General features: G+C 44.5%; 1 protein-coding gene across 1 annotated transcript in view; it reads right to left on the bottom strand.

The window, feature by feature from the left end:
• LOC148036543 (phytochrome 1-like) overlaps positions 1-23,129 on the bottom strand; it is a 53,873-nt gene extending 30,744 nt beyond the window's left edge. The window contains exons 1-4 of the mRNA XM_087678531.1: positions 22,273-23,129; positions 19,925-22,141; positions 13,802-14,603; positions 12,603-12,896 (exon numbers count right to left, since the gene is read on the bottom strand). Coding sequence (XP_087534657.1) covers positions 12,603-12,896; positions 13,802-14,603; positions 19,925-21,956 — 3,128 coding nt within the window. The 5' untranslated portion in view covers positions 21,957-22,141; positions 22,273-23,129. The remainder of the gene's footprint in view (positions 1-12,602; positions 12,897-13,801; positions 14,604-19,924; positions 22,142-22,272) is intronic.
• Between the last annotated feature and the right edge of the window lie 2,157 nt (positions 23,130-25,286).

The raw sequence follows: 25,286 nt of genomic DNA, 5'->3' as shown, positions 1-25,286 counted from the left end.
AAGGATGGCGCTAGCTACCCCCCGCAAACCACCAAACCCTATCTAAGGGGGTTGTGAATCCGCGCCGGGAATGTGGACCGAAACCGCTGCGAGAGGTCTCTCCGTGGAAATTACTTTGCATAGGAGGACGCTTGGATGCCAAGTGGAAGCTCTGGCCATAAATCCCAATGCCTCCGGGCCCTACACAAGTGTTCTACGTGACTCGAGATGGGATCTCGAGGCCTTGATACTAGGCGAAATCTTGGTAGGACAAACCTTCGGGTTTTGTTGCCGGGAGACGGAAGGATTTTTTTGCGGAGGTAGAAAGGAACACTTCATTCTCTTGTATGGGCAGGAGACAAATATTAATATGAAGATAAGTTAGGAAAATGTTTGATCTTGTTTTATCTTGTCTTCGTGTGTGTGCCCTAAATTACGTAAAGAAACCTGTGACTAACGAGTTAATTAAGGAAGCTACTTTTATATGTCAAACATAACGCGGTAGGTAATTAGATAACTAAAACAACCCCCAAGGGAAGGGTGGTGGATGTGACCAATGGGTCTATCCTACGAAAGGGTGGTCTCGGTTAGCCGAGAGCTTTTCTCAAAGGAAATGTTAACGAGAAATGTTAGAAAAAAGTCGGTCTATGACCTTAGACAATGTTGGCTAGGAACCCGGACTTCAGGTCGATCCTAGTGGGAGCAGCCAGATAAGTTCCGTTGCGGGGCATACTTGAGAGACTCTAGTTGGCAAACCGCGTGTCATTCCTTGGGAGTGCTGATCGGCGTCTTCTAGATATATCTCTCGATGGACTGCTAAGACGTATCCCACGATTTGAGGAGCGGACACGTTACAATGTCGGACTTTGTGTGGTGCCGAGGACCATAAGAATATGCCCGTACTCGACCACGAGAGTAGGCTCCATGCTAACCAAGGGACGAAGAAGATCCACCCTGTAATCTGAGAATACCACTTGAAAGAAGACCTTTGAAGATAGTTAGGAGACTGGATGAGCTAAAGAACCCGAAACTCAACCTCGAGAGAGAAGCCACTAGCTCCGTGACTCCATGCTGAAAGGAATACGAAGGCCTAGCCACCAAGTCGTTGCTGAAGATCCAAGGGCACCGATCTGGGTAGATCCTCTAGATCCTCGATATGAGTAGAGGAAATGACTGCTGAAAGGAGAGCCACTCCTTGAAATTGAAAGGTGGTGGTGTATGAAGAACTTCATGGCACATAGAGTCCCTCTCTCAATCGGAAGAAGTAGAAGTAGGAGCCCCCTCGGAAGCCGAAGAAGAACTGGAGGCCTCCTCTGAGGGCGAAGCAAGAAAATCCCCCTCTGAATCCTAGTTTGAGAGAGAAAGGAAATCCAGTCACTCATGGCTCACGGACTGCAAAGCATCTGATGACAAAGGAAGTGCCACCAGTTGTGTCAAAGAAGGTATCTAGGGCTCGGAAGAAGAAGCCGGAAAGCACCCAGAAGTGGCCTCTTGAACCTGAGTGGAAGAGGGTGGAGAACAAGGAGGCTCAGGGTGAGTCAAGGGTGGTGAATAGTCGCGGGCTCTCAGGAAAGTGGACTGTGGAGGAGATGTGGGCCATGGAAGCCACTGTACCCGAAAGTGGGTCTCCGCGCAGTGGGGTGGTCTCCAGGAGGGTTTATTGCCTCGTAAGGTCTTAGAGCCTCCGTGTGCTTGAAAGGACTTAATGCGCGTCTGTTGCGGCTTATTGCCTTGAGCATAATATGCTGATAGCCGATGCAAAATGATCTCTATGGCCCAAAAAGAAGAGGTGGCACAAGAAGTACCAGGTGAAAGACGCATATACTCCGAGGGGGTTGGGAGTAAAGATCAAAGTCGACAATCTTCGGTGGGATGACCGTTCGTGCCGCAATAGGAACACCCAGTAGATTGGTCATCTATTGTGGAAGAAGCCATGGGTACCAGTGTGCCTTGATGAAGAACGAAGAGGTTAGCCACAAACCACAAGCCACAATATCCACCTCTCAAGGGGTGGGAGGGTAGGGGAAGGGCTGGAAATGGGCTGAACCACTAGTGGTGAGGAAGAACCACCAGCAGTTAAGGTGCAGTCGCTGGTTGTGGGAAAAGGCCGCCAGCTGACTGGCTGAGCAACCAGCAGCAGCCTGTGCAAATGCAAGGAGATAGGGAGGAACTGCCTACTGTAAACACAGCAGCCGCCTGAAAGACGCAGGCAGATTGGGTGTAGCCGCCGGCAGCAGGAGCTAACCCATTGGCTGACAGGAAACAACCGCCAGGATGCAGGGTGGAGCAGGCCAGTGGCAGAAAAACAGCCACTAGAAGCTGGGCGGAGAAAGTGGAGGTCAGCCAGTTGCAAATGCAAGATGGGCTGAGCCTTGGGCTGGTTTGGCTGAGCTGCAGGCTGCAAACGCAGCTTAGAACAGCCACCAAAAAAGTGTTGATGCAATGGAAGAAGAAGAGAAGTGGATATGCTGAACCCGCCACCGGTCTTTGCCTTCACTGGAGTGGAGGATCTTCGCTACTAGGTGAGCAGACCAAGCTCTGATACCATGTCAAAGATGATGTAGCAGCGAGATAGTAGGGTTTGTAGGGAGGAACACGAAATGAACTCAGAAAACATGGAGAAGAGAAGAGAAAAGAGAAGAAACTCTGATGAATGGAATGATGAAGTTCTAAATCATGGAATGAATGTGATACAAGGGAACAAGGGTGCCATAGCACAAGGAAGAAGATGAAGACAGCCACAAACCACGAATCGCAATGTCCTCCTAAAGGGGTGTGAGGGTAGTGGAGAGGCTGGAGAGAAGAGGTGACGGACTGAATGAATCAGCCCTGAGGAATGAATGAGAGAGTGGCCTATAAATAGGCACAGTCTAGGATGGTGCCCCTTTTTGGGGCTACAAACCCTAAACGCAAAACGCAGAAACGCAAAAACGCAAACTGCGGGTGAAGGGTTTCTCAACAATGGGAACACGGGGAGCAAAAGATGGGAATCCCTGCATAGGTGTAACCCAAGGAGAGTGTGAAGACGCACCATAAGTTGAGGATGGAAACCCCTACATATGAGTAGTCATGTGAGATGTGAAGCTGGGGATAGTGAGGGGGATGCCCATCACAATCGACCCAAGAGTTATGGGTGTGCTCATTTGCTAAAAGGTGAGAGGCACTCTGGTAAAGGGTGGCATTCCCCCTAACGAAGTACTATGGTGCAAAGAGGTAGAGAAAGGGGTGGAGAAGGAAAAGGTGCTAGGAGCGGAGATGGAAGATCCAACCCCTGGGGTGTGTGATGCAAATGTGGAGTGTAATCCAAGGTTTTGGAAAGATGAGGAGAGGTGATTAAGGTGTGATATAGAAGAGGGTGGGATAGGAGGGAAGTGAGAAGTGTGTGTGATATGCTCAAATGAAACAGAAGCTATAGATGCACCTAAATTTCGTCTGCTTCATGAGCCCCCTCTATTCAAGTTCACGTACGCAAAGCCATCCAGATCCTATACCTCAAAAGAAGAAACAGGCGAGGGTTTTGATCCATGCAACACAAAAGAATCGTACAAACCTGACATTGGACCTGACTGAGGTGATGAAGATGGATCACCAGACATTCCGAATGCCATATATCCTCCATGATCGGAGAAATGGCCAGCCTCACCAACTGGTTCGGATGTGGTAGCAAAACTGGTAGGAGGGGTGTAAACATCACCGTACTTGTTGCGATAGTACTCCTCAAGTCCTCCTCTATCATGTTAGTGAAATCTAGAATAGGAGTAGAAGAACGTGAAAGTGGAGTGTCGCCCTCCTCACCGAATCCATAATGCTGTCTCAGGGCCTCCAATGATGGAGAAGCTCGATAAGATATCTCATAGGAACTGGAGAAAAAGGTGTCTGGGACATTATGATTTGGTTACGAGTCGTATTGTGTGCCTTGCACAAAGACTAGCTCTCCACAATATCCGCAGGATACTCTTTACAAGAGCATCGGCTTTGATACCATGTGAAGAAAACTTCTAGGGTTTGCACTGAGGATACACAGAGTGTACAACCACGACAGAAACACAAAGAGACAGACACAGACACAGGGGGAAAAACTCAAACCCTTGACACAAAACTCAAAAACTCAAACCCTAAACGCAAAACTCAAAACTCAAAACTCAAAAACAAAAACTCAAACACAAACTGAAGAAGGGAGAGAGAGAACACAACTTTGAAGTAAATGAATGTAAAAGTGTACAGTGTGCTCAAGGGCAGAGCAATGTCGAAGTGTGAGCCGGAGACAGATTCCAAGTCTGTGACCACCAGTCGGAGTGTAGGAGTGCTAAATAGTGAATGACAGCAGGCTGGTCACCAAAATGCAATAGTCTGGAGGTTGAAAACCAGTAAACGCAGCAATGTACCATCGATCAAAGGCTGGAAATTGTGCACAGCCTGTTGTAAACAACAAGCTGAAACAGTATCTGATGTGACTGGCGATGACTGGATGATCAGATCGCAGTAGACGATGATGTCGCCAGCAACAACTGACGTCAACATGGATGAAGGCGCCAACAGCAAGAGCAAACATGGATGGAGTGGCAGCAGTCTTGAGGGCTGGACAGCCATGTGGGAGGAGGCCGATGGCTGAAATCTGCACATGGAGTGAGAAACCTACACAAACAGAATAAGGCTGAATGGAGGCAGTCTGTCTATTTATAGATGTGGAAGGGCACTCCAAAAATTAGGTTTTCCACTAAACTCTCTTGAACCGCTCCCCGTTTTAGAGTTTCCACTAAACTCTCTCAAACCACTCCTCGTTTTAGGGTTTTACTCTAAAAGAGCATTTTTTAGTGTGTTTTGGAGCTATTTAAGAGGCTAATCAACAAGTAATGCATGTTTTAGCTCAACACCTCATGCAAAGACTAGCATTCCACAACATAGCAACCAAAAACATCAGAAACATTTAGAAACGAAACGTTAGAAATGTGTTTCATAAGTTTATTTCAAGAGGGGTAAAAATAAGAAATGCGGGTTTTTTTATATAGGGATTTTTAATAGTTTTGACTAGGGAAAGAGGTTCTAAACCTCTATGGAACTCTCATAAACAAAGAATGGCCAATTGAGCTTGAGTGATAATAGAGTCAATTGAGAATAATACGTTACATATCCATGATCCATTATTGACTTGTCACTTATATCAAAGTTAGTCTTTGGACAAGCTATACTATGGTTTAAACTCAAACATTATGATTCATATATATCATACAAAGAAAATTGAAATAAACATGTAAATAGCCTATTTACAATATGGACCGAGTCAAGTTGCAACATCATGATTCTCATTTCAAAACAAACTGACAAACTGTCAAAATCGAGAATGAATCATAATATATCATAAATAACTCATAAATGAGACTAAAGTCGTATATTAACCAACTCTCAAAACAAGCATAGATACTAGATTGAGAGAGAGAGTCCAATAACTAAACAAAATCACAAAAAAATCAATCTCTCATCCAAAATCTTGAGCCCTCACAAGTCATTACGCATCATCGTCATCATGTTTAATATTGCCCAACAGTTTTTTTTTTTAACTATGTTTTGGATTCCAACTCGAAAAAAAAAAACATTTTTTACTCTCATAAATATTTCTTACTTTAAGAAATGTTTCATAAGTTTCAAACTGAAAGAAACGTGTTTCTTAGTTGCTATACTCCACAGTATCTACAGAATGCTCTTTATAAGAACACCAGCTCTGATACTAGGTGAAGAAGAGTGTGGAGGCACCGCTAAGGTTTGCACTAAGAAAACACAGAGTGTACAACCACAACAAAAGCACAACGAGACAAACATAGACACTGAAAGTAAAACTCAAACCCTAAACGCAAAACTCAACACTCAAACATAGAAACTCAAACAAAAACAAAAGAAGGTATAGAAAGAACACAACTCTAAAGTGAATGAATGTTGTATATCAATGTAAGAGTATACAATGTGCCCAAGGGCAGAGCAATGTATCAAAGAGTGATGTCCACCGGAGACGGATCCCAAGTTTGTGATCACCAATTGGAGTGTAGGATGCAGAGGATACAGCAAACACAAGTATCAGAAGGGCCTAGAGTACCAAACACAAGTAAGACAGGTGTGAAAGAGGACTGATAGCTGTGGCCTGATGGAGAAAGCTATCTTCTGGAGAGAGGACACCAAATGCAAGTTGTAGATGCAATCTTCAATGTCAAGCAGCTCTAATCGCACGCAAAGGAGGATCAGAAAATTGTTACTAATGCTAATGGAGAAGCGCTAGATGCAAAGGAAGGTGTGGCAATAGTCGTTAGGACTGGACAACCATGTGTGTGTGGATTGATGGCTGAAATCTGCACTCAAGGTTGAGAAACCTGCATAAAATGGGAATGGGACTGAATGGGAGACAGCCTGTCTATTTATAGATGAGAATGGACCCTCCCAAATTAGGGTTTCACTAAACTCTATCGAATTGCTTCTCATTTTAGGGTTTTCATTAAATTAAGCTTGTTTTGGGACTGTTTAAGTGACTAATCAGCATGGAATGCATTTCTTAGCTCAACAAACTCATCTAAGAAGCTCTAACAAGCCTTCATCCCAAGTCACTAAGCTCGTAACAAGAAATTATAGGCCATTTCAAGTCACTGAAAGGATTAATGATGTTTATTATAGGTTACAACTTCCAAAGCATTGGAGAATTCACAATGCTTTTCATAGCCATCTTCTAAAGCCTTATGAAGAGTCTCCACCATTGGAACCTGTAATAGAGGATCCACCTGAAGTACATGAACAAGAGGAGATACTTCAACCATAGCAAATAGTCTTTCATATAATCAAGAAACGAGGGATAAATATTTTTAGAAAATTCCTTTTGAAATTTAAAAATTACTCTCATTTAGATTTTAAATGGATGCAAGAAGAGTATTTTAAAGACTGATCAGAAATACTTCAAGCAACATCTTGAGAACAAGACAAATTTCAAGAGGAAGATGTAACAAACCTTTTGTATATCAATTGTTACCAAGACTTATTGACTCAATGATTCCAAATTAATTTGATGCTCGTGTACTTTGAAATGTGATTTGTATTATCAAAGAGTTTCAAGACATGATTAAATGTTCATCTTTCTATTTAAGGGTAACCGATGGCCAAAATGCCCTATAATTATACTTGGATCGTCATTGACGAGATGCCCAAGATAAATTAAAATTCTAGTCAGTCGGTTAGATTGACTAGAAAGCTCAAATGACTAAAACTTTTACACTTAGATAGTCACATTGACTAGAAGCCCATATAATACAGAAACAAACCATGAATTAGTGAACCTATATAATGAAACTTTGCAGAAGCTAAATTTGGTGACTCCTAAAATTTAGGAGCTAACTATTTTTTAAAGTTGCTCATATGAAAATTCTATTCGCATCAAAGGCTCTCAAATTTCACAAGGAAAATTTTTGTCTTCAATAACTATCTCAAATTCTTAACCATTTGAGAGATTTTTTGAGTAGAAGATTTGAAATTTTCTTTCTTTAAAAAGGTGATGTGACATCTAGAAAAGGACACATGTCATTTTAAAAAGACAAGTGTCCCTATACTTGTCATTTTCAATAAACACTTATCATTTGTAGCCTCTACTTTTCACTTTTGAACACCCAAGCCCACACCTATATATTGGAGATCTCTCTCTCTCTCTCTCTCTCTCTCTATATATATATATATATATATATATATATATATATATATATATATATATATATATGGAAAGGTCCCATGGGTCATAATTTGGCCTTCCATGGACGATAATAAACTACTCTAATCTCTCTCTGAAATAAGCTCTCATACTGAAATTTCAGCCACATGCTTTGTATTCTCCTATCTATGTCTCATTCAAGAAGCACTTTCTACTTAGTTTGATCTAATCTAAGTATTAAAGAAGAAAATCAGCTTACTGCCCGAGTTTGCAGGAATTAGGGTTTCAAAACCCTAATTTTCAAAATTGCAGCAAATCAACCTTTTGTATATGGTTTAGGCACTTGGTGCCTCAGGTTTTGTTTCAATAAGTTCCTATAAAGGGGAAAGGAGCAATGTATACAGAAACACACCAATGTAAAGGTAGCCGACTACTAGACGTACGGGGATACAAGTGGGAAAGTGCATTTCGTCCAGCAGCTAGAAAACCAGGAAGTACTAGGGGTTCTGGAGGTGTGGCCATACTATACTGGGAAGACCTCAAAGGGATAGTGCAAGTAATGAAAAGAGATGATGATGCATGATATTTATGGATTAGGATACATGCAGGAAGACCACGAGAAAAGATGGGTGTCAAAGGCAAAAGTTGTAACAAGTTACACTTGTTAGATTCTAGGTGAATTTTGGTGTCAGTTTGTCCCTAGGACCATTAATTGGCCATTAAGTGTCAGTGGTGACACTAGGGACTAGGCATTAATTAATGGATTAATGCTTGTCCAAGGGTCAATTAATGCATGGGACCACTTTGGGTTGCAAATGGCTTAGCCAATTAATTTTTGGATGGGCAAGGTCAATTTTCTGGGCATGGATTAAGGCCTGAATTAATTTTCAGAATTAATTAATTCTGAAAATTAATTAAATGACTGAAAATTGCTGAAAATGGATTAAGAAAGTTGCCACTTGGCAAAACTTTCCCATGCAAGTGGGGGAAAGGCTAAATAGGGCTGAAGGGAGAGGGAAATCTCGGTTTTTCATTTTGGAGCTGTTGGAAAGAGGTGTTGGACTGTTGCTGCTAGCTTTTGGGGCCATTTCCCAGCCATTGGAGACCATTTTAGTGATGGAGATTGCATATTCTTGACCTTGGGAAGCTGGCAATTGCTGCTGATGCACTTTCTCCTGAAGATCACAGTCTCTGATGCTCCTATTGTTGTTGGTGCATTCGTTTGGGGCTGGTACAGCAGGGCAGCAGCTGATTTTGATCAGTTCTTTGCGACAAATCTCAAAATTTTCTCTCTCTACAGCATTCTCTCATCTCTTTCAGCCTATGCTCAGCCATTCTCAGCAATTCTTAGCCATTCAGAGGAGATCTCGGCCATTTTTGGTGGGCTGATCTGTAATTTCTGCAGTAAACCCTAATTTACAGCAGAAATTAGGGTTTAGCAGTCACCTTGGGATCCGTGACTGAGATTGAAGGCTCAAAGGACTGAAATCAGCAGCTGATAATTGAAGATTATCAAGGGATTTCAAGAGCCAGCCCATCCCGAATTGATTTGGGGCAGCATTTGGCCAGCCGAGGGTCAAATTGGAGAACAAGTCCTTGGTGAATCAAGAGGCAAATGACCCAAAAGGCTTGCTGGTCATTTATGACAGCAAGAGCAATTGGTTAGCAGGAGAAGATTGAAGAAACTCAAGTTGTACTCCTTCCAATTGAATGAAAGCTAAAGAAATACCGCAAGGGGTGTCAATTTTGGGGCCAACAGGGTGTCTACTGACAAAGAATGTTATGGTAAAGTGTGTATTTCATTTTATGTGCATTTATTTATTGCTGTAATTAACTCTTAAATCGGGTTATCACCACCCATTCCAAGAAGGAAGGTTGGTTTCACTTTCTCTGGCCCATGTTTTTCGTTGAGAGGGGTGTCAAAGGCATGTCTGGCACGTGGATACGCAGGACTAGGGGCACTTGAGAGTCAATGTGCTCACATACAGTTCTAGGAGCCCCGCACCAAACTTTGGTTGTTTGACACCCTAGTCACACCTACATTACTATATGGAGCAGAGGTATGGGATTGCAGCTTGTACCATAGGTGCCTTAGCCCACTCACTGATCAGATTGGAGTAGAGAGGGATTATTATGATGGCTGGGATAGCATGGAAAGAACATTGATCATGATGATAGCACGCATGATTAGGAGTAAGCCCTCCACCCCACACCCCATTGTCAGAGTAGAGCTAGGGGCAACAACCATAGTCATGGAGGCACTCTTCAGGGCAGTGACCTTTTGGCACAGACTATGGGAACTTCCACGCCATAGATACTCTAGATTGGCACTAACCTCATCTAGACAACTAGCAACATGAGGCGAGAAGAACTGTTGGTTTTCACAGATGGCTATTTGGATGAGCCTACATGGTTTGGATATTGACCGTCTTCCACCTTTGGATTATAGCCTTGACTGCCCTACACTTTCTCTCAGCCGATCAGAGTTGAACCAGGTGATCAGAGCTGATATCTTGAGGATTGAGACGGCAAGGACATGGATCCACCCACCACTCCCTCTAGGATCGAGGATGGAGTTCTACAGGAGTCATTTCTTGTGCCTCTCTGATGATGGTTTCACTATTCGGCCAGCATATATGGACACCCATCTCTCCCATAGCGTACAGGTTGCTATCGGACAGATTCGCACATCCTCACATAGGCTCAAGATGGAGACAGGTTGATGGACAAATACCCTAGCAGAGGATAGGACTTGTCAACTTTGTGGTCGAGAGCCTGAGATGGAGGAGCACTACATATGCAGATGCACAGTATACTATGACATACGAGGACGGTACCACTGCCTCTTCCAGGATGGATTTAGACCCCTTCGTCGCGTCATGGAGTACGAGGACCAGAGATGCCTAGGTCTCTTCCTCCTGGAGCTCGAGAGGCGCCAAACTGCACTATTGCGAAACAGGAGGCCAGCTCACCCAGAGGGACACACACAGAGAGCAGTGACAAACTTCTTCTACAGAGCCGACCGTATTGACACTACCAGCCTAGCAGAGACAGAGCCACCCCGCTAGACACCTTATAGGCCACACCATAGAGTCACATTGGATAGAGCCATTTCCCTTCTCGAGCACGACGACCCCGTCTACCAGGACCACGTCCAAGAAGGCCACACCACAGTCGGATTAGAGCCATTATCACGAGACACCGCAGACTCACCACCAAGCATATCAGTAAAGCAGCTAGGGACCGCATCATAGCTGAGATCATGTGCAGATCTTAAGATCATGTGCAGCCCGTAGTCTCCACCACACTTTTGTACATGGCTAAATCAGATTTGGGTCTCCTTTCCTTTCCTTTTCTTTTCTATCGATGGAACAACACTATACACGGTTCAACCCTAGTATAGCCCCATTGTATAGTTATTTTCAGTATTGTTTCATAGGCCACCCACTTACTTGTAATGTTATCTTTACCTTCTTGATGAGATGACATTAGACATGGATGTAATCTGGATTTTGTCTCATAGGCCACATTGGCCTTATGTAGACGTTAATATATCTTTCTTTCTTCTCTTTCTTTCTTTCTCATAGGCCAACTTGGCCTTTCGTAGATGTTAATATAACTTTCTTTCTTTCTTTCTTTCTCTCTCTCTCTCTCATTTTCATGGTGATAATTGATTGAGTTGGTTAAGTTCAAAGTATTGTCATTCTCACGTTATTCACCGTGCTTACACCTCACGAGTAACAAACTCACTTGTATATTTATGATATCCAAGTAAAAGTGCATCAATGATTGTCAATAGTTCTTTTGTTTGTCTAATACATCTCGGTTTCAATGAGGCTTGCAGTCTCAAAATTGGTAATTATACACGTGGTATGATTGTGTGTGGACCTCATAAGGTTTGTTCAAATCAATGATCTACAACATTGATGTAGTTGAAATGCGTCGTTTCAATGTTTGGAAACACAAATCACCCACATTAATTCAGACACTAGGACTAATATGCTTTTATTGCTTTGGATAACCTTATGCAAGTGTACTCAAGTGAAAAGTCCCCCTAGGATCCAACCTACACACAAGACTCAACGCAAGCCAAACTCACAATAAAAGGGACTGGACATCATACTCACGTTCCAGCCTTGAGTCCTATAAATAGGACTCCACTGAACATATCAATGAAACTTGATGGTACACATTCTCACTCATCTGTGTATCGAATAGGCATTTGATTGAAATATCAAGGATATTCATGAAAATTATGTTGTCTCATGTGGACCACAGCTGGATAAAATGAACCAATTGCAAGCATAAAATGATAAGGTCCAAAACTAGGTGGCTTTTGGGGAAGTGTCTGTTTGAAATATAGTCTACACTCCAAGAGAAAAACCATCTTCTTCTAAAGGGTGCTTTGAATTCTGGCCCTGTATGCAGGATTTGTTCTTCCACAGAAAAGGTTTTTAGCATAAGTCTCTAAGCAGGACTGTTACGAGAAAAACAGATAAGGATGAAGAATATATCTTCAGCTTGATGTTCATAACTAGTCTCATCACCCCACGTTTATTTTGAGATTTAACAGGATATTGATTGAGTTCTGCAAGAGAGATATTTGACATTTAACAGCATATTCATTGGGTCCTGCAAGAGAGACATTTGATAAAACCCTATCCTATTAGCCCCACTGTACATTTTATAGTTGGCACACAACTTGTAACTCTGTTCTGCTGAGGTACACCTATTGAGAAATTTTGAAAGTCATAAAACCCTATCCTATTAGACCCACTGTACATTTTATAGTTGGCACACAACTTGTACCTCTGTTCTGCTGAGGTACACCAGTTCCAAGCCAACTGTAAAATACACAGATGGTGAAATTTCCTAAAATACGCAAACAAACTGACTACTGTATTGCTCAACTTTAAATTTGAGAAATTTTGAAAGTCAATCTACTTACTCAACTTCTAAGTGCACAGCATGCACCCCTTCATCAAGAAGTTGTTTTCCAAAAGTCACCTTGATGCATACCCACGCGTCCAGTATGCTTGTGTGAGATATGGCACATGATAGAAGGTTTGAAAAAATTTGTTGTAGCCTTGCCTGATCCCCAAATAAATACAATGACTTAGCTTCACTTGGTATTTCTGTCATGATTCGCAACCCCTTCTCTATGGAAGCACCCATGGCCTGGCTTATAACAGCATCGATTACAGATCCAAGAACAAATTCTGATGTTTCGAAATCTAAATAGCTGTTCACAAACTTTATGATCAGTACACAATAGAGTGGACAGTTTCCAGAAGCAATGAAAATGAAATGCAGTATTCTCAAAGAATGAAACCAAGACCTACTACAATTCAACACAGCATGTGACGTTGTCACATTTACTTTACTATTGATATCAAACCATCTTCATCCTATAAGGATATCTGTCTTTTTTTTTTTTGTAGCTTTAAGTGACTTAGAATCAACATCTAGAATGTCCAGTAGTACCTGGATGGAAATGCATGTATGGTCCTCAACATCCAGTATTACCAGGATGGGAATGCATATATGATCCTAAAAGATTCAAAGGATCACATAATTGATGGAAGAGACCAACTTATAAACTGAGTTTCTTGTTGATTAAGCAGTCATGGACACACACCCCAGTTCCAGGTTCTGAACTCTCCAAGGATCACATAAGTGATGGGAGAGAACAACTTCTAAAGTGAGTTAATCACTGATGAGCTGTTATGGACAAAAAACAGATAGAAGGCCTGAAGGTCTTGATTGAAACACTCAACTTGGATGAGTAGTAGAACTGTATGCTTTTTCCTAACCACACATATAATAGCAAAGAGCCTTTTTTCTTGATCAGGATAGTGAATGGAAGAAAAACCCCACCTATGTCTGTGAAAGCTTGAATATCTTGTATTCTCATTTATTGCTTAAACATTACATGCACCTGTCCTACAATCTAGGGTGCATTTGTTTGATTGTTACAAACATATCTACCTTCAAAGAGCTTCCCGAAGAGCAGAAATCCTACCAAGGGAAGTCCTAAGGCACAATAACAACCTACCAAAACCTTGGTCCAAGAAAACACCAACAGAACTGTTTCTACAGCAGAAGTCATATTGAAAACTAATCTCAGGCAATAGAAGGTTTGCATACCCTTCTTCAATGTTATTTATGTCATCATCTAAGATTTTCTTTAACTGCCTTTCACACCAAGTGCTCGTTTCTACAAGCTGCCTTTGTTCTTCGGAGAGCCCTGTTTTTTCCAAAAGATTTCTGGTGAATGAAAGGCCTTCCAGAGGCCTTTGAATTTCCTGCCTGATATAGCTCAGCTCCTTATCCAGTTTATCTTTCTCTCTTTTTATCATCAGGGCCTGCAGTAACTCAGGGCTTGCCGTGTGAAGGAAGCAAAACACTCCAGTAATCCTCCCCTCAGTGTCTGTCCTTTTGCTTGTTATAAGGAGAGATTCAATACGTTTTCCCTGTCGATTGTAGAAGGTCAATGGAAGCTTTTCTGGGTCCTGTCCATTCACAGCATTATTCAGGGCTATCATGAGCTTGGTTACTGCATCCTGGCCATAAAGATGGCAGCATACCATCTGTAAACCAAATACTTCTCCAATAAGCATTTTTCCCAGAACCTCGTCTCGTCTCCAGCTGGAAAGATTTTCCATTGCCCTGTTCCACTCTGAGCAGAAACCATGCTCGTCTGCTCCAAATATTGGAGGAATAAGTGGATTTGGGTTCTGCACAATTGTTTTGTAATCGCCCTGTATCCTAACGAACCTATCTAGGACCAGTTTATGTCCTGTGACATCCTGACCAACGAAGCAGACACCCACTACATTGTCATTAACATCCCTGCTGCAGCATGCATTCACTATTAAAATAACAGCCCCTTTGTGTTCAAGTGGACCGTATGTCCTCAAATAGATCTCCACATCTTGCTCTTCTTCACCTGTACACAATCAAAGAACAAGCTCAGAGGAAATATCAATAAAATGATCATCATAATGCCTTATGCTGGAAAAGGAAAATGCTAGACCTTAAAACCTGGAGTTTCTTTTAAAGCCACATACCCCCAAACCCCCACAAAAGAAGTGGCCAACAAGTGAAGCACCCAGTGAGACTTGAACCAACAACCTCTAACTTACAAGCCCAAGTGTTAACCACTAGGGCCGGATGGACCAAACTACGCTTTTTTCTTTCAGTCCTCCCACTTAGGGGTTTGGACGACGACACAAATAGAGGAGGAGTTGAAGAGTCAAGTGGAGGACCACATCTCCCAGTGGATGGGAGATGAAGGACTAGCACTGTTTCCACAGCAGTGGCCTGGTTGCATGATGGACATTAACTGGTGAGCCGGTGCTGAGGTCCCACACTTGAGCATCATCTTTCGAGCCCCTCCACACAATGGAGAGCTCCGCGGGATGTGATCAAGTGGCCCCTAGCACAGGCGGCCCGTTTCTACCAGTGTACAGAGTCACAACTCTCATCATGGCTGATAGATGCATTGATAGTACCACCTGAAGCATCTATCACCCCTATGGTTTTGGTCGAGGGCCACCATGGGGGATTGGAGTTCACCATCCAGACCTGCGGCAAAGCGCACTTGCATGCCCTATAGTTTCTCTTCCTCTTCAGTAGCTTCCACACCGAATAGATGCCTATTCAGCCAGTCACAAGTTTCCCCCTGAGCTTACACCTTGCATCCTGGAATGTGAAGTCTCCACTATAGTGGAGCACGTGGTTCTAGAAAGTTGATTGTTCGACAGGAGCTGCAGCCTGCCCTTGCCGGACAGATCGACATCCTACTTCTACAGGAGTACAAGCTCATGCCCACCCAAGCTCAGCGGGTTGGAAAGGTACTCCCGGGGCAGCTCGCGCACTTACTAGAAGCACACTATAGGTGCCCACGACAGGAGTGGAGGCGTATGCACCTCTATCGGCCCGAGTCTCACCGCCTGTGTTCAAGATCACGAGATGATAGTGGCAAGGAGGGTTCTATGGATCAGACTGGATATTGGGGACTCGTGCCTTGGAGTCCTCTATGTCTATGCCCCTACGGAGGTTAGGGAACGCAACAGGTTCTAGGTGGAGATTGCAGATGGACTCCTGGATCGTTGGAGGAGACTTCAACAACCTGGAGGCTTTGGAGGACCAGCATGGCAGAGGCAGAAACTACCAGGGCATGGCTGGAGAGGAGCACGTGGCATGGGAGGTCTTTCTACTGGCAATAGGAGCACGCGATGCCTAGAGAGACTCTACCTTCCACAGGAGGGAGAGGTCGTTGGACTTCTCTTGGAGATACAGGTGGCTAGGTGGAGTCCTGCTGGAGTGGTTGGACAGGTTTTACGTGGGAGAGTGGGGTGGCTCTTGTGGAGGCCAAAATGGGCAATTGGCGGGTATCACTTTGTCTGGGTTCTTCTTCTGACACGATCTCCCAGCATCTGCCCTAGATACACAATCCTGTCAGATCCCTGACTCAATCCATAGGAGGGAGAAGGTGACGAGATACATAGAGTAGATTTGGAACAGGGAGTGGGGCACGAGGAACCGGATTGCAGAGAAGGTTGCAGAGGTCTTAGCCGAGTCGAGCAGTATCTACCAAGAGGCAACCATACAGGCCAGGTAGCAGAGCTAGGAGGAGGAGAGAGCACTGCGGCGAGACCTCGCAGCCACGCAGAGACTATTACAGGAGGCACCAGGGGACCCCATCCTCCATACACAGGAGGCGCACGCGCAAGCAACCATTGCTGGCTTAGAGGATAGGCGCTTAGAGTTCTCTTTCCGCACCTCCGTTGCCTTCTGGGCGTGGAGGGGGGATACAATGTGCAGGGAGTTTTTCCAAGTACACCAGCCTCACACCTCAAGAGAGCAGATACGCAACCTACGAGATCAGTATGGGAGGATTTGTTCTCGCCCAGACGAGGTGATGGAGATTGCCACAGACTATTACAAGCGCCATTTCCAGCAAGAGACAACTTCAGCTAGAGGACTGCGATGTAGGCAATAGGTCTGGGATCACATCTTGTCCCTCATCACAGAGGAGATGGGATGCTCCCTTCTAGCCCCCTTCACAGAGAAGGAACTAGAGGAGACTTTCCATACACAAGACTGGTAAAAATGCCCGAGAGAGGATGGCCTCTCTAAGGCATTCTTCACCACCTACTAGGAGGTGGTGAAGGAACCCCTATCGATGGCCTTCCAGGAGATCTTCATGTCAGGACAGATGCCGGGGAGTCTGTCGGCAAGCCTTATCAGTATTCTCCCCAAAGGAGGAGACCGGTTGGAGCTTTCCCAGTGGAGACCAATCACCTTATTGTCAGTGGCCTATAAGGCACTGGCAAAGATGATTGGTAGGCGGCTATGCCCCGTACTTCCAGATATCATCCATATGACACACAGACAGGCTTTGTCCAGGATAGGAGCATCCTAGACAATGTATTCACCTTCTTTGAGGCAGCAGAGTGGGCGCAGCACAGTGGGCAAAGACTGGCCGTACTACTCTTGGACTTCGAGAAAGCTTATAACAGGGTGGACTGGGATTTCCTAGAGGGCACCATGGTGAGGTTGGTTTTCCCCCAGGCTTGGATTCGCGAGGTCTCCGCACTTTACAGATCGGCCACCAGCAAGGTTCTCGTAGGTGGTAGGCGAAGGGTGGAGTTGGGACTAGAGAGATAGGTCCGGCAAGGCTGCCCCTTGGCCCCGTACCTGTTTCTACTCTTTGCATAGGCGATGTCTCATTTTCTCAGGTCACGTGTGAGCAGATTACGCGGCCTCCGACTTCCCGTGAGAGAGGAGACTGAGTTGTTAGACTCAAAGTATGCAGATGATACAGCACTCTACATAGAGAACGATGAGTTAATGCTGGAGAGAGTGATGCTAGCTCTTGAGGTGTTCTGTTCTACAGTAGGAGCGAAAATCAATTGGCGAAAGTCAGTTGATTTTCTCACATACCCGAACTCTTGCACGGAGTGGGGCATCCACCTAGGATTTAGATGGGTGAGCAGAGGGCAGACCGTCTGGTACCTAGGGTTCCAAGTGGAACTCGACATCACTCCCGCCCAACAGTTTCTCCCAGTTCTCGATTCTATTCGGAGGAAGTTGACCTACTGGAGTATGGCTCACCTCTCACTAGCGGGCCAAGCCCTGGTGGTTAACCAGGTACTCCTAGCAATGGCCTGGTACATCGCCTCGTATTGGTGCTTCTCCTCATCTTGCGTGGTACAGCTTCGCCGCCTAGTGCGGAATTTCCTTCGGTCCGGATCAGACAATTCCAAGGATTCCAGGGCCAAGGTGGCATGGGCGGCCATCATACGGCATCGGTCAGAGGGAGGCTTGGGGATCATAGATCCAGAGTATCAAAGTATGGCCCTCTTGGGCAAGCTAGTTGTCCGCGGCCTCACACTAGGAGGGCAGATATGGAAGGTCCTATTGCAGAAGGGTCTTTAGGACTAAAGACCGAGGCTTGGCAGTGAGTAGAGGCCGTCCCTGAGATGGATCTTCACATCAACTCCGATCACCCCGCCCAGATCACCTTTCCTATGCAACTTGATCCACGTGTGGCAAGGCCTCCGCAAGGCACTATTCCAGAGCCCCCCAAGTTGCCAGGAGATAGATCGTCAGCCCGTCATCTGGAACCCCCAGGTCAAAGATCCGAAAGGAGCACAGCTTGGCGAGCGCCCCCACATCCAGTGGGCGGGCTGGGAGGCCGGCCCGGCTCGTACCATCAGGACATGGCAGGAGGTGTACAGGATGGTGGACGAGGTGTTGCACCAAGTATCAGACTGCCAGAGAGGAGTGGTGCTGAGGAGAAGGGAGAGACGCAACAATACCTCAAGAGTGGCTTGCTCCCCCGAGACGAGAGCCGATAGAGCTCGGGGAGGTATGGGCCACTAGGTTCTCACCAGCAGGCGTCCCCCTACAGGTGGCAGGTAGAGCGGGTGGCACTCCACCTGGGACCTTCTTCACCGTACAGGAGGGAGGCCATTTGGCCCTTGACAGAGAACAGCAGGATGAGGGGTTAGCTGTCCTCTCATGGAAGAGAATTCGGGTGATTGGCCTTCAGGGGAAGACATGGCGGTTGGACCCTTTTGTCTTCTGGCAAAAGCTCAGGGAGTGGAGCCTTTGGATCTGGGAGGACAGGCCGCTTGATGAGTTGGAGTGGGACCCGGGAGAGTGGCTATGGCCGGCCTCAACGGTCGCCAAAAAGCCACCGAGGTTCCTGGAGTACACTGCTAGGATTGATAAACACGTACTGATACAAGAGAATATGGATTGGGCACCGTCATGTAGCACCCACTAGGCGGAGCACAACATCATACAGTCTTTCCAACGGACCTTCTGGCGCCGCCTATGGGATAGTTGGAGGCCGAGGAGAGTATCATATTTCTTATGGCTAGTGGCACATGGAGGCCTGGCAATGGGAAGTTGGCTTGTCTAGATGTAGAAGGAGGGAGGCTGTATGCATTGCACACAGTAGCCTCTGGAAACACCAAAGCACTGCCTTTGGTCGTGTGAGATGGCACAGCTCGTGTGGAGAGGTGCATGCTGCATCCTTCACCGTATAGCACCCAACCTTGGATGTATCTCATAGGGAGCTTTCTACTGGCAGGCAATCAGCCAAGGCCACCACCTTCTTCTGTATGAGGCCGGGATGCAAAACACAATATTCATCATCGAGGCAAGGTCGTGTGCAGTGGTCGGTTTGGAGGCTCTACCCATACACCAGGTACTGGAGCCCACAACAGACCGCTCTGAGGTATGGGAGATCATAGTGAGCCTTACTGGATGGCATATCTGAAAGGCGCGGTGTCAAGAGGCTTTCGGCAGACAACACAGGTGACCTTAGCAGAGCTCTGGACCTCCATCATCCACTCCCTCCACGGCCGTTGGGATCAGGTGCAGGGTGTGTCCAGGGCTCATCAGGAGCTCCGTTGTCATTTCATGCGTACTTGGGGCTGCCAAGACCTATTTCTCGTGATGCAGGCAGGCAATCCCAAATGGCGATACATCCCCCCCCCCCCTCCCCCCCTCCATGGCTTCTTGCCCCCATCCCCCCCAAACCACCTTGAGAGGCTTGTATACATGACATATTTGTGGCTTTGCATTAGCTCCAGCTAGTCTATTGAGCATGAGCACTCCGTTGTAATCAGTTTTTTTGAGAATATAATCAGCCACATTTTATTTGCAAAAAAAAAGTGTTAACCACTAGGTCATCACCTTTGGGACCAAATATGAAGTTACTAAGAAAAGAAAAGAGTATCAAAAAGTCACCTTCCATTGCTGATAGTAAAACTCTTTCAATGGTTGGTACTGACTCTTCATACACAAGCTCTTTAGCTAGAGATTTGCCGATAGCGTTATCAAAAGAGAGGCCCGTTAACTCTGCTATTTTTCCATTCCAACCATTGACAAGCCCACGTGCATCAACAGCCAGAATAGGCGCAGTTGCAGTTTCAATAAGCCTCACCATCTCATTTGCAACAGTGCTAAGTTCATCCAAACCTTGAAGTTTTAGGTCATTAAGGCGGTTATGAATCGCAGTCTTCGTATCACTGTCATCAATTTCTTTGAACGAACCACGCAAAATCAGTTGCAACGAATGTATGGCATCCATCTCTACATCCTCCCAAGGGATACTCCTTCGTTTCACTACTTCTAGGAATGCCTTGAATGAAGAGCGAGGATGCAACCTCTGACCGTCATCTTTGTCATCTGGATCATGCTTAGCCCCTCCCCACTGTATTTCTTTGGCGGTGTGTGACCTGAACCAAAATAGGAAGTCTGTGGAGGTTATCTTTGCAGCGGCCATTCCGCAAATAGCATCACCTAAACTGGCTGCTCCAGGAAACCCAGCTTCTGCCAAACTATCTGTGCTTAGACCTGTAGAATCTCTGTGATGTTTGAGTAGCCAATCAACCAAATTTGCAATTTGACTTTCTGTTGGTGTAATGCCTAGCAGCCAGCATCTCCTTCCATAATAAAGAGCTGCACCATCACATTTGACAAGATCCATAATGTTTGGAGATTGACACACAATACCAATGGGAGCATCTCTAAGGAGCATGTCGCACAAGAGGGTTTGAGTTTTAAGGATGTGTTTCTCTCTAAGTTGTGCAGCCATACCAACTTCCATGTTAAGTTGGAGACTAAAGACCTGCATCAAGAATTCACAAGCAGATCTAAGAGGGAAAGGTACATATCGTGGAGTAGTGTGATGGCATACAACAAGACCCCATAATCTCATCCCTTGATATGCATGACCACTGTTGTCTACATCATTGTTGTTGACGGTGACAGCCATCACCAAAGATGCAACAGAACCCATATTTTCCATGTACTGTGCGTGGCAACCATGTGGGGCCCGCAGTGTTGAGCTGGTCAAGCTTAAAGGCTGAGCAAGCTTCTTATCCTGAATAACTTTTACTGGGGGTAATCTGCAGTCACAAATCATTCTTACTCTATTTTTCATAAACAGAAACCGGGCAGCCTGGGGAATATCTGTCGCAGGATAATGTAGACCCATGTATGGCTCCAAATCTGACCGCCTGATTTCAGCTATAATTTCACCATGTTCATCCTCATGAAATTTATATGCCATCACACGATCAAAACCTGTAAGTTCACGCACTTCTTCCACCACAGTGTCACATAAAAGACCAATGTCTCTGCCAGGCAAGGACTGCAAACGAGAGATAGCCTTGGCAGCGAGTTTGTGTGACTGCAACATTCCGCCAGCAATTGTTAAATCATTTGGTTTAATCGGCTCAAGATCAATTACTAATCCAACATCATTTCTGTGCAAAATAGCATAAAATGGTTTTCCGGAACTTCTACTTTGAACTGAGATTGGGTTGAACATGCTAACATCAACAACCCCAACAGCTCTCTCTATAGCAGCAGCACTGGCAGGTGATAGCAATGTCCTAGCATCTGTTCCTATGCTTAAACATGCTACTTGCCCCATGGTGGGCACAGCTTGTATGGTAACATCTAACATTTCTGGAGCATTTTCACTGTAAGCAATGACTTGGAAGCTCTCTTCCTCCACTGCAATAATGCAACCAAAAGACTGTGTAAGTCCCCCCCGTTGCATGCGCTGCAGGTAGGCAGTGATTTCTTTTGTTGATAAACCATCTTTGCTAGCAGTAACCGATTGGCTGTAATCAAAAGACGCTCCAGAGCTGTCAGATTCTTCATATGCAGCAAATAGCTTAGCATCAACCGATGTCTGTGCAATTCGCTGGCTAAGTTTGGACTTGCTGGAGCTACCAGTCGAGTGAGAAAACTTTCCATGGTCCGCCATGATCCAATGGACTTTAAGCAAAGGGGAGCCGTCTGAATGCTCCTTGTCACTGATCCTTTGTATATGCTGCTAACTTCTTTTCATTATAAGACGTTAGTCTTCTTTCTCTGCTCTCTGCTCTCTAGCACATTGGGCCACTATTGCTAGTAGTCGGCCTGCAGCTATAAATGTTCAATCTGACAAACCTGCAATACGGACTTCATCAGCCAAAGGAAAGCTTTGAGACTCAGGGCCTCTCTTCCTTCCTACTAAGGTACACACGGCAGAGCAAGGTCTACTTGAAAAGAAGCTCCATTTGAAATCTTGTTCTATATACCAGATTAAGTTATCGAGAACTTTTGGCCATCAGAAACCTTTGCAAAGCAAATACAAGAAACCGGAGCCTGACCCTGACATCATTTTGCTACTTGGTTTCAGAGAGATTGTCCTATGGCCTGGAGGCCACACCACCTTGTCGATGGACAACCACAGTGATTTTGTTCTTCTTTTTGTCCTCTTCTTCTCGAGGTTGCTGCTGCTTCTTCAGCCTGGTTCTTGCTCTTCTCTTCTTCTGGAAGCTGCTTGCCTGTTGCCTTCAAGAATAATTCTTCTTCATATTCTCGAAGCTGCTGCCGGTTCTTCTTTTGAAACTGAAGCTGATGCTGCTGCTGCTGCTGCTGCTGCTGCTGCTTCTTCTTCTTCAACAAGCACGGACGGCCAAAGACAAAGCCCTTCCTCCACAGGCAACCGAGAGAAAAGATAAAGCCGAAGCTGGAAGATGAACAAATATAAGGACGTTTCTTTCTTGTTTTCTTCTTCCTTTCTTTCTATTCAAGAAGACAGAAAACGTCTCTGGCAAACTTATGCCGAAGCTGGAAGGCGTCCATGGCAGTGCTGCTGCTGCTGCTTCTTCTTCTTCTTCTTCTTCTTCTTCCTCCTCCTATTCAAGAAGACAGAATCCGTCTCTGGAAACCTTGTACAGAAGCTGGAGGGCATCGATGGCATGAACAGGCATGGCGCGCATGCTCCATCAACATCGTTCTTTGTGCACTGAAATTGAAAACAAACGAAAAAGAATAAAAAACGGGAGACGCCACGTGAAGGCATGAGCAGATGTAGGGGTTGGAACTTGGAATTCACGCGGTGCGCTCTCTCTCCCCTCGCCCCTCTGGCTGTCTGGCTGGGCTAGTCCCCTCCCCCACTCTAGAGTTTCTCTGTGCGCTATGAAAAGCCTGCACAAACGATCCTGCGCTGCCACGTGGACCAGCGAGGGTGACGTGTAGATCGTAGCACGTGGTTGTCCCGTTAAAGTATCAGCGCCGCATTGCAATTTGCTCCTTTGGCGCACGTGGGCTTGACAAGGTACGCGATCGCCGATCGGTCATTCGAATTTCGTGAATTGTTTATGGAAACGAAAATTGTTTTTAAGAATGCAAACATTAGTTTAGAAGGAGATAGATACTTTAAGGAATGAAAACATCTATCTATACTATTAGTTAACCGAGAGGTGGGGGGCGGGTGCCACGTGGCAGCCCCCACCTCCCCACAAGGAAAAAAAGAGAGCTCAGGGGCGGGTGCCACGCGTCCAGTACCCGCCCCCGCTCGCAAAAATCGCGTCCGTCTCAGCGGGGCGAGTCTAGACGTAGAGCGCTTAGTTTAATTTAGTGGCACCGTACTCCTGGCTTCCGTGGAAAACATTTTTGGTCAAGAAACGATACCAAATTTCATGGCATAGTGGTTTGAGTGTGGGATTGTGCCATAGTGTTTGAGTCTCTGCTGCGTTACATATGTGTGTGAGTTACCTTACATCCCTATTTGAAATTATAAAGCTATTTCAAAGTTTTTCCTTATATTTTGAAGGGTTTTTTTTTGTTATTTTATGATTAAAACAACCCTCGCTTTAAATAAAAAACCTTCGACTTCCTCATCTTTCAAGATTCTAGGAAACTAGAAAGGTGCAAACTTGTTCTTGTGTTTCAAAGGCTCTTTATTGAATTCAAATTTAAAATATTAAAAAATAAGTAATTTTTTATACTGATTGAGAATGATTGCTATTTAAAAGTGGGATTTTTGGTGTTTGTTGCAGGAAATTATTTTACCCTACCACCCTTCTAAGTTGACTTGAGAAGAAGTGCTATTAGGGGAGATTTATGGGTCATCAAACCCCCCACCCCCCCCCCCCCCCCCCCCTTCCCCCTTGGGGCCAAAAAAAAATAGAAACCCAATTTGTAATTGGATAAGAAGCTCTTACTTATGGAACATTTGGATTTACAGGAATATGGTAATGTTTCATAATGCGAACTAGCATTCCACAACCCGTGTTGTTGGGTCCAAAGGAGAACGAGTGTTTTGGAGTCTCATTGTACATGCACGATGTTATTCTTGCTATCATGCTCTTTGTCCCTCAACTAGGCATATGTGAATCAACAATATTAATATGTGATGATAGTAAATGTTGTTTTGCACACTTCTTATTCCCCATGCACTTTCTTACTCAACCACACTTGCGCAAATGAAAAACGTTAACATGTAAAGACATTAAAGGCTCACTCATGTATTCCCACATGGAAAAAAAAGAGATAACAAAGATCCCCAAGCAATAAAATATTAACTTCACTCCATCAATAATTATAATTAAATCGCATCTTTCGTGAATTGTTTGAAAGTGGTGTGAATGTAGGCACAAGTGCATGTACTAAGGACTCTATAATAGTGCTTGAAATGGGCAATGTTTCCACACTACACAAAAGTGCATACCTTATTGCAATCCATGTAGCCTCCAATATAGTTCATAGTTAATCACTTACTTACAAATATAGACAAAGAAATTAAAAGCATGGTACTCATATTCAAATATCAATCATTAGGACCAAAAACATTTTAAAAATGATACTTGTAAAAAATGATTAAGTTGCTAATTAGTTGAGGTTTTAAGAGAATGAACCTTCCAAATTAGGGCCAAAAACGTTTCAAAAATGACACTTGTAAGAAAATGATTAAGTTGCTAATTAATTGAGGTTTTAAAATAATAAACCCTCCAAATTTGACCATTTATACGCGATTAATGAAAGAATATATTATTTATTTAAGAGGTCGACCACATGTTAAGGGTCACTTTTCAGTCATTATTCTTTCTTTTTGAATGGTTATATATTTTACTATCACATTTTCCACCAAAATCACGCTTGTTTTTTCATTTACATTCATTTAACCCATCATTCTCTCCTCTTCTCTTTGTTTCTTAGGTCTTAAAGTAGATTATACTTTGTTATAAATTTTCTTACCAAAATCGCATCCTGTTCTTTACCAATATTCAACATTGATCTCCCTCCATCTCATTTCACAAATTCT

This window comes from Lygodium microphyllum, chromosome 5 (genome assembly GCF_053477565.2).
Source record: "Lygodium microphyllum isolate KBCC chromosome 5, Lygodium_microphyllum_v1.1.10, whole genome shotgun sequence".
In the NCBI taxonomy this organism is placed as follows: domain Eukaryota; kingdom Viridiplantae; phylum Streptophyta; class Polypodiopsida; order Schizaeales; family Lygodiaceae; genus Lygodium; species Lygodium microphyllum.
This window is presented reverse-complemented; position numbering and strand designations above follow the sequence as displayed.